At 38.7% G+C, this 10,743-nt stretch overlaps 1 protein-coding gene and 1 pseudogene across 1 annotated transcript; both read left to right on the top strand.

Annotated features, from left to right (window-relative positions):
- The first annotated feature begins 1,117 nt into the window (after window positions 1-1,117).
- LOC113568972 (chemokine-like receptor 1) lies at window positions 1,118-2,808 on the top strand. The gene has a single exon (XM_026997107.2). It carries the CDS (start codon window positions 1,118-1,120, stop codon window positions 2,135-2,137), a length of 1,020 nt encoding a protein of 339 aa, XP_026852908.2. The 3' UTR covers window positions 2,138-2,808.
- A 5,228-nt stretch (window positions 2,809-8,036) lies between these two features.
- Window positions 8,037-9,396, top strand: LOC118241303 (annotated as a pseudogene).
- The last annotated feature ends 1,347 nt before the right edge of the window (window positions 9,397-10,743 follow it).

The raw sequence follows: 10,743 nt of genomic DNA, 5'->3' as shown, positions 1-10,743 counted from the left end.
GTTTTTTATTCAGTTCCATTTGAAGATGCAGTGGATGAAGGTTTTGAAAAGGAAAATGCTGAAGTACACAGACTTGGTGGCTGAGGTGAGCGAATGCATGTTTGCAGGTGCTTATAAGACCAGTAGAGACAGGTGTCAAAGGATGTGTAGATGTCTGCCACTGCTTGTACAGTTCAGCCTTTGAAGCCATAAATTTATAGAAACTGTAAAGGAGTTATCATAAGTAGCTGAAAGGGCTAGTCAGTAGTTGTGGAGGAGGAGAGCTCAGTCTGGATTGGGGTAATGCACCCTAAAGTTGGAGCGGCTGAGGTTGTCATGTCATTGTGTAAAGTGGTAGATCCAGATGGAACTGGTGGCATGGAGCAGGTATTAACGGTGCTGGCTCTAGTCATTGTGGAGGCCAGGATGGGTCTGAGCATGGCACTGAGCATGCATTAATGATGGCAGTGGGGCTGAGTATGGACTTAGTTGCTGGGAAGGCCATCATGGATCTTACGGGTTGTGTTTGTTAGTGGCATAGTGCTTAAAGAGGTGCAGCTGGTTTAAAGTGAGCTTGGAAGGGAGTGAGGCTGGGACACCAAACCTCACTTTTGAGCCTTTCATTAATTTAATGAAAAAATGATTGTTATCCTGTGTATATGAAACATATAAAGTCTGAGAGCTCATTTACTTATCTACATATCAACTGAATAGAATATCTAAGCAGTAGAAGAGTTATAATTTTTATAATTTTTTATTTTATATTAGTTTTATCCTTATAGAAAAGTGAGTCCTTCTAAAAACTATCATTTTGACTAATCCTATTCTTAGGCTTTATTTTAACAGCACAAAAATTCAGTGCAAGAACTACCTGGAGTTTTTAAACACAAGTTTAAGATACTGAATGATGGACACACGTGCCACTATAAACATTCACTATTCAGGAGCAGCATTACTCCTATTTAATTTAGGATTAATCCTCACAGAGGTCTTGCTCTTTTTGTTATCTTAATCTTTACAGTTTACAGCTCATTATCAAAACTCATCTAGGAAATGAAGTAATTAAAAGAGGTTTTTGTTGTAAATCAGAATAACTACATTTTCTGTTTCTGTTTGCTGTACAGAATCAAGAGACATCATGAATTCTATCGAAGTGACACAAAATGAATATTATTACTATGACTACCCCAACACAACAGATACCCCAACATTGTCTTCACCATCATGCAGAGATACGATGTGTGTGATCTTAGCAACAGCCAATGTGATCATCTTTGTGCTGGGTGTCACTGGAAATGGTCTGGTGATTTGGATCGCTGGATTTAGGATGAAGAAGTCAGTCAACACAACCTGGTACCTCAGCCTGGCCATGTCTGACTTCCTGTCCTGTGCCTTCCTACCATTTTATGTCGTCTACTTGGTAAAAGGCGACTGGGTCTTTGGGCTCTTCTTGTGCAAGCTCCAGTCCTTCATTATGTTCGTTAACATGTTCAGCAGCATCTTCCTCCTCTTCATCATCAGCGTGGACCGCTGTGTGGTTGTTAGGTTTCCCGTGTGGGCGCAGAACCAGCGTACTGTAAAAAAGGCCTCTGTGATAGTCATGCTGGCTTGGATTGTCTCAGCACTGCTTAGCATACCATCAGCCATTTATCGAGATGTCCAGGAAGATTATATCCAGCCAATCAAAAAATGTTTCAACAATTACATGGAGGATGAAGTCCATATTTCCACCATAGTGTGTCGATTCATTTTTGGATTTGTGATCCCGTTCCTGGTCATCCTCACCTGTTATATTGTGATCATCCACAAGCTGAAGACCAACCAGATTGCAAAGTCCAAAAAGCCATTTAGGATCATGACAGTGCTGATTGTTTGCTTTTTTATCTGCTGGTTTCCTTTTCACACTGTTGCTTTCATGGAACTTGACACTAAATATAAAAGTATTACTTCCATTGGACAAGTAATTGCTGGCACTCTTGCCACTGCAAACAGCTTTATGAACCCGTTTCTTTATGCTTTCATGGGGAAGGATTTTAACAGGAAGTTTTATGCAATTCTATCAAAGATTGAGAGTGTAATCGAGGAGGAGGGACGGAGCACAGTCCGAGGGACGTCTATGACCAACGCAGCGGAAGGCCTACGTTCAACTACTGTTTAAGGCGTCATGTGCTTTTGTCTGTCATGAAGATATCAAACAATTAGGCAAAAAAAAAAGTAGAATGTTTTATATGTTTATGTAGTATTGTCTCTTACAGCCTCATTCATATTATTGCTAGTCTTTGTTCGAGTACTCTGTTTTAGGGTAGTCCATATTTATTTGTAAAACATTTTTTACTGAAAAAAAAAGCAGTTAGTTCCAGGCACATAAAAGATTTGCACTGCTCATGTTTTTCTGGCAATTCTTTAACATCTCCACAGTCACAATACTGTATGTTGACTGGTTGACACGGTTATGAACATGTTCAGAAGATATGCATCAAAATAAGAAATGTGTTGCAACTCACTTGGGAGATGCAAGACACCTAAATAATATTTTTACAATCAAGCCCACATTTTTACTTGCACTTTTTTTTTTTTTTATCTCTGCTGTCTCTTAAATTTGCTGTTGAAGCATGACTCATATTTTGCCACTGAAAACCACACACTTCCTTTACTTCTTTGCTAAAAGGCCAAATGAACCACATGAGCAAATGAGGAAAGTGTCTCTTTGCCTTGGTCAGTCAGGCAGTTTGTGAACAATTTGACATGTTTTCAAAGAACCATGTAGTTCTCCAAGTGATCCAAAAGCATTCAAGAAATGAAGATCAACTTAGTGGTCTGATGCCACTGAAGGACAATTTTACTGATAAACATCAGGAGCTCAGGGCACAGCAGCCTCCTGCATCTACTAAACTGATATCCGGAAGCAACAAGCACAGGAGGTTACACGTGCTCATAGGCAAGAAAGTGCAAAGGCACAAAGAAACTTGATTCAGAGAATAGACAGTTATTGAAGGACGGAGAACAAGGCGGGGAAGGAGGGGGGGGCAGGCACAAGTTATAGCTAAATAAAGGAAACAAAATGGAAAAATAAAAAAATAAATAACCCACAAAACTGCTATACCAGTATTGTTTTTTTTAAAAGGAAGATAAAAAACAGGATGTCATTACATATTGTCATTTATGATATTAAAGATGTTAGAAGGTTAGTTATTTGGAATACGTTTTGACATGCAGTCTTCTGTGTGTTAACTGTCAGATTTCCATATAAAATGTCCAGTAATGTTGGAACAAGGTTGACCGGCATAAAAGATTGTATAATCACTTCACTCACACACTTTGAACAACAACAACAACAACAACAACAACAACAACAACAACAACAACTTATTGTACAAGCAAAGTTCAAGTAGTGTTTAAAAAAATAAAAATAAAAATCTCTGGCCTGTGTAACACTGGTGTAGTTATAACTGGCGGAAAGTTTGTGCTTGAATTGGAACAATTTAGACATGTTACATTGCATTTAGTAGATGCTCTTATCCAGAGTGACTTTCAAAATTGCTTTGTTACTCATAGAATGCATCCTAGCCAGTACAGTAGGTTAGAGTCCAAGATACCTTTGAGCTAAAACACTGTTGAAATACAGGGATTAATGCTGATGCCTAGAAGTGCAAAATACATAAGCTTTCTCAGACAACAATCAGTGCAATAAACAATAAGTACTAGTGTTAGACAACATAGGAACCATCAACATCAGTGCAATATACAATACCCTACGATAAGTCCTAGAGTTTTAGTCAGTCAACATAGGAGCAGGGTCAGTGGTCATTGAACTAATCCACAAAGATGGGTCTACCTTTGAGATTACAGGAGACTGCACAAGTACCTGGGCAGCTTCCTGTGAGACAAAGGGCCGAATCCTTCATATGTTACAAAGGAGAAATCGCTCATCAGCGTCTTTACCACCTCAGACGCCTAAGAGACTTCAGACTGCCCTCCAAGGTACTGCGGAACTTCTACACCTGCACTATCCAGAGCATCCTCACGGGGAACATCACAGTCTGGTTTGGGAGACTGGCACCAAGCAAGACAGGCAAGCACTCCAAAGGGTGTTGCGTTCAGCAGAGCGCATCACTCATACGGAACTTCCTGATCTGCAGACCATCTTTTATAAGCGGTGCCAGACCAAGGCCAGGAGGATTGTGAAGGATCCCACCCATCCGAACAATAGGCTCTTCTCTCTGTTGAGGTCAGGGAAGTGCTTTCGCTCCCTGAAGACCAATAGAGAGAGACTGAAGAGGAGCTTCTTCCCACAGGCCATTTGGGCCCTGAATCAGGGAAACTTATTAACTGTGGGGACCACCACCACCATGTAACATAACTGTATATCTGTATATATATATATATTTATATTCAATTACCTTGTTACACAACAACTGTAGATATGTTATTATACGAAATGGATCTGTACATTCTGTAGATTGTGTACATATATACACAACCATATACATTGTACATTGTGTATATAATCATAATATACATATAATGTACATACATTGTTAATATATTTTGTACATACATAGAATATATATATTTATCTTGCATATATATATTTCACATATAGAGAATATCTATATTTCTCTATGCACCCCTGTTTTCTTTTCCGCAGTTTGGACAGAGCACTCTCCAACATTTCAGTGCGAGTTATACTGTGTATGACTATGTATGTGACGAATAAACCGAACTTGAAACTTGAAACTTGAAACTTGATTAATGAACTGTAATGGTCTTGTTACATAATAAATATTATTGTTTTACTTTTGTTGTCTGAAGACATTCATTGCTGGATTTTGTGTAGCATGCATTAGATTTACAATAAGAACCTTCTGCAAATGCATCATATATAGCTTTGTGTGTGTGTGTGTGTGTGTCTGTGTGTGTGTGTGTGTGTGTGTGTGTGTGTGTGTGTGTGTGTGTGTGTGTGTGTGTGTGTGTGTGTTGTTAAGGGGAGTATGGTGGTGGCTGGAGGCGTTAGTTGATCTAACTGATAAGCTGTGAATCATTTTTATCTCTCTCTTTTAGCTCTAGCACTGTGTGACTCCTCTAGTGCCAATTACCCAACAGAACAGTGGAGGCACTGCAGCAGACAGTGGTAGGTGGAGGGGGAGTGTGACTATGTGGTTTGCAACACCTTCTTTCAGTCCAAAACTATATTCAGCTCAGCAAGGAACTCAATGATATGAAGCTTTACTAACACGAAAAGGTTTTCCATTGCAGACATTAAAACCACGAATTCTACATCAAAGTGTCAAACAGACAGTTGCATTTAAGAAATTTATATTTAAGAAATTGCATATTGTATATTTCATGTGTATTTTGCATATCTTTTGCATATGTGAGATACTCCTTTTGTATTACACAGGAACTCCCAACCAATGTTATGCCTGCACAGTTTAATACCATCAGAATCAGAATCAGAAGCACTGTATTTGGCCAAGTATGTGCATACACATACAAGGAATTTGTATTGGTGAGTGCACACATGTATGATGTAACCTACTAAAACCAACTGGACAGCACATATACCACAACACTATTTAACTATAACAGAAAGAAAGACAAAATATTAAATAAAGCAGAATATAGAATAAGGAATAGGTAAGCAATAAAAATAAAACTTAGAGTTACAAGAACTAAGGATATCTATACATGTGAGATATGTATATTAACATATATATCAGAAAAATAATAGAGTAGTATGAACATTGAATACTAACATATTGTGCAGTTGTGCAAAATAAGCATACCACAGGAGGAGATTAGTTTGTAAGTTCAGTTTTAAAGTGCAAAATGTCCACTGTCGTTGAAGAGTGCTACAGCTCTTGGGAAAAAGCTGTTAGCATGTCTAGTAGTGCTGGCTCTGATAGCCCTGAGTCTTCTACCAGAGGGCAGTGGCTGGAAAAGTTGATGTCCAGGCTGAGAAGAGTCAGCAATTATTTTGCTGGCACGTTTCATCAACCTGCTGGTATAAATGTCCTGGAGTGGTGGCAGGCTACATCCGATGATCTTCTCTGCCTTCCTGATTATGTACTGGAGATTGGCTCGTTCCTGTGAGGTGGACAAACCAAACCAGATGGTTATAGATGTTTTAAGGACAGACTCGATGATCGCTATGTAGAACTGGATCATCAGACTCTGAGGCAAGTTGAATTTCTTTAACTGTCTTAGAAAGTACATTCTTTGCTGTGCTTTCTTAGTGATGGAGATTATGTTCTCCTCCCACTTCAGATCCCTGGATATGGTAGTGCCCAGGAATTTGAGGGACTCCACAGTGGAAACCACAGAGACATTAATGATGAGGACAGGTAGGATGGGGGGGTGATGTCTAAAGTCGATCACCATCTCCACCGTCTTTTCTGTGTTCAGCAGCAAATGGTTGCTGCGGCACCACAAAACCACTTCCTTTCTGAATGCAGACTCATCTCCATTGTTTATAAGACTGACCATGGTGGTGTTATCTGCAAACTTCAAGATTTTCACAGCTGGTTCATTGGAAACACAGTCATTGGTATACAGACTAAAAATGAGAGGTGAAAGCATACAACCTTGTGGTGCTCCTGTGCTTAGGGTCCGAGGATCTGATGTGTGCTTCCCTAGTCGCACCTGCTGTTTCCTGTCAGTCAGGAAATCCACGATCCACCTGCAGATGGAATCTGGCACCAACAGCTTGGATAGTTTAACCTGCAGCAACTCAGGCACTACAGTGTTGAACACCGAGCTGAAGTCCACAAACAGAACTCTAGCGTAGGTTCCAGGGCTGTCGAGGTGTTGTAGTATGAAGGTACTATGTACTTCCCACTCATTTTATTTCTTCACATGAATTTGATTCCGTTCATTTGGTTCAGATATTCTCAGTTTTACATGTGTTGTACAAAGTACCAAAACATTCCAAAATGTAAAGACATTGTCTTTAAGTAGGACATGAATTAAATACTATTATGAAATACTGTCGGAGTACCACAAACAGAAGATGGCTGTTAACAATTATTGGGTTGCTGTAAGACAGTATAGCAAACTGTGTGAACACTGCATGTAACACCTAGTAAGGAGATAATATGGAGAAAATTGAGATAAAGATGAGGAGGCACTGAAAATTAGATACGGACAGAAGAAAAAAGAAAGAGTCTTCCATCTCTGGTTCTGTCCCCTTAACTGGGTTGAAACTCACCCTGTCAAAGCATATCCTGACTAGTCAAAGTGAAGGGAAGATGCCCTGTCTAAACAAACACATTATATACACAAACTCATTAAATACTTACATACTGACTGAACTGAATACCTAGACAGTAGAAGAGAAACAAATATTTTGAATTATTTATTTTATATTTGTTTTACAGCAGAATGTAGAACTAGATGTTTCGCTAGTACTGTTTTAGGCTTGTTTGTAACAACAAAATAATTTTAACTACATGCAGTTTTTAACAGAATAAAAGAAAATTCACTTTAGAAGTACAGCTGATTTGAGCAGTCTCTATGTGGCTTGTAGGGACCATCAGTGGGAAGCACTGGACTCAGACGTCTGTGGGGATTAAATAAGTGGGAGCCAATGAAAAGCAGGTGTGTTTAAGAACCAATAAACTGGTGCCTGTGAGTGAGGAAGTGGAAGGAAGCTGAGACTGGTGTGATTTGTGTGAGAGTCCTGGCTGGCTACCGGCCCGAGCGAGACACTCAAATAATGCTGTTTCATAAAAATAAATAAATATACAAACCAAAAAGCCTTTTTATCACAGATCCCTGCCCATTTTAAGACAAGTTTAAGATGCCTTTAAATATCTAAATGCTGGACACACAGGTGTCACTACAAACATTCACTATTCAGCATCATCACAAATATTTAATTTAGGATTAATCCTCAATTTTAATGATTTTTGTTATCTTGCATTTTTGTACATTTTATAGGTCATTATCAAACCTCATCTAGAGGGAAGTGAAGGAAGTCACTGCCAGACATTTTTGCTGTAAGTCAGCAGAACAACATTTTTCTGCTTTCTATTTGCTGAACAGAACCAAGAGGCACCATGAGCCCCACTGCAACAGCACAAGATAACAAGTACAGTGATTTCTATGATGGCACTACCACAAACCCAAAAATGCCTTCAGCATCATGCAGGTATGCAGTGTGTGTGATATTTGCAACAGCCAGTGTGGTATTTGGGTTGTTCTTGTGGAAGCTCCAGTCCTTCATCATGTTCATTAACATGTTTAACAGGAGATTTCTCTTCATCATCATCACCATGTACTGTCGTGTGGTCGGTATGTTTCCTGTGTGGGCGCAGAACCAGCGCACTGTAAAAAAGGCCTCTGTGATAGCAATGCTGGCTTGGATTGTCTCAGCACTGCGTAGCACACCATCAGCCATTTACTGGAACAGCAAGGAAGATCACATGACCTCAATTAAAATGTTACTACAGATACACAGATGTTAAAAATCAAGACCATATTGCCATTGTAGTGTGCTGATTCATTTTTGGATTTGTGATCCCATTCCTGGTCATCGTCACCTGTTATGCTGTCATTATCCGCAAGCTGAAGACCAACCAGATGGCAAATATCAAAAAACAGTTTAGGATCATGACATTTTCATGGAACTTGACACTAAATCTCACAGTCTTGTTCTCACTGGACAAACAATAGCTCAGATTCTAGCCACTGCAAACAGTTTTATGAACCCGTTTATTTATGCTTTCATGAGGAAGGATTTTAAGAGGACGTTTTATGCAATTCTGTTGAATATAAAGAGTGCAATTGAGGAGGAAGGAAGGAGCACAGTCCGAGGAACATCTATCACCAACTCAGGGAAGGCAGACTTTCAACTAATGTTTGAGGTGTCATGTGTGGGGTTTTTTGTCTGTCATGAAGATTATTAAACAATTAGCCAAAAAGAAAAAAAATTTGGAAAGGTTTTATATGTTTATGTAGTATTGTCTCTTACAACCTCAGTCATACTATTGAGTAATGTATGATCAAGAGTAGTCTTTGTTTTAGGGTAGTCCATGTTTATTTGGAAAACATTTTTTACTGAAAAAAGCACAGTCAGTTCAGGGAGAATAAAAGATTTGCACTGCTCATGTTTTTGTGCCAATTCTTTAACATCTCCAAAGTCACAATACTGTATGTTGACTGGTGCCTTCACAGTTATGAGCATGTTAAGAAGATATGCATCAAAAGACGAAATGTCTTGCATCATCCAAGTGGCATTTTTAAAATCAAGCCCACATGTTTACCTAATGCTTGTAATTTGATGAATTACAAAACAAATTCCACCAAAGGACAATATTAATGCTAAACATCTGGAGCTCAGGGCACAGTGGGTTTGGCACCCTCCTATGTCAATAGAGTATGGCAGAAAGAGCACCATCCCACATCTACAAGCAGTAGCCACTACAAAGTTACACAAACTCCAAGGCAACTCGCTGACAACACAGTGCAAAGGTGCAAACAAATCTGATAACACAAAGACACTCAGTGCTTCTGGGAATGGACTGTTATTCTGTCAAGGGTGGAGAACATACAAAGAATATTTGTTAAAAGAGTGTGTGGGGGGGGGGTTGTGGAGCAGGTGCGAGTTTAAAAGGAAATATTGAAGGAAACAAACAAAAAAATTGAAACAAACGTAACATTAATAATCCACAAAGCTGTTATACCACAACTGGGTTTTAAAACCGAGAAAAAACAGGATGTAATTACATATTGTCGTTTAGGATATTAAAGCTGTTAGAAGGCTATTTATTTGGAATATGTTTTTACATGTAGTCTTCTGTTTGTAAACAGATTTACCAAATAAAATGACCAGTGTTGATGTTAAAGGTGTATAATAAAATTATATAGTCACTATTTTCTTTTCTTTTTTTTAATGGCAACTGTGTATATACATTACTTTTTATCCACTCTGGTTTTCTAAGTCCTTGAACTGAAGGTAGGGAGTGAGACCTCTGTATCTGATTATGCTCGGGTTCTGACCACTTTTCTAATGGATGCAAATTATGTCTAGTCTTGATGATGATCTTGATGAAGAAATAAAAATCAGCAACCAGCTCCAGATTGGATATATTTTAGTCCAAAAATATATTTTGTACACTGCATAGTAATGCTTTCATTCTGCTAGTGCCTGTAGAGTGTGTATGATGTGTATGATGATCTGAAGTGATTAATTAACTGCAATAGTCTTGTTGCATAATAAATATTATTGTTTGCTATTTTAATTTTAAATCACATATACATTTTTACAGTAGCTAAGATAATATGTAATCTTCAGGAAGGTCCATAGGTTGTGCTTAGTCTTTAATTAACCCCATGGTTCACCACGCCCTTTAAAAGGGACGCGAGCGTCCCTGAACGGGCATACTCAAATAAATACTTGATATTCTTAAAGTACATTACATTTACCAACATAGCATTCCTTAGGACTATTACAAGTACCTGCTTACCGATTTTCAGCCGTCTACATGCATCCGTTCGCCAGAAATCCCATGCTGAATACACCGTTTTTTTTCCGCTACATTTCCACAAACACATGCCTGCCCTTTTAAATGTAATTGTCTCATTACATAATAAACAATATTATGAACTAATGTGTTTTACTTGTGTTGTCTGAAGACGTTGTTCATGTGAATCGCATTAGTTTCAGATTAGGAAACTTCTGCATATGCATCACTTGGCTTCACAGATTCTCTCACTCTCGCTCTGTGTGTGCGTGTTTAAGGTGGGGATGGTAATCAGGAAACG

The sequence above is a fragment of the Electrophorus electricus genome, chromosome 5 (genome assembly GCF_013358815.1).
Source record: "Electrophorus electricus isolate fEleEle1 chromosome 5, fEleEle1.pri, whole genome shotgun sequence".
NCBI classification, from domain to species: Eukaryota; Metazoa; Chordata; class Actinopteri; order Gymnotiformes; family Gymnotidae; genus Electrophorus; species Electrophorus electricus.
This window is presented reverse-complemented; position numbering and strand designations above follow the sequence as displayed.

Coding starts and splice junctions, on each gene's coding strand:
- LOC113568972 (XM_026997107.2), top strand. CDS start 1,118: ATGAATTCTATCGAAGTGACACAAAATGAATATTATTACTATGACTAC.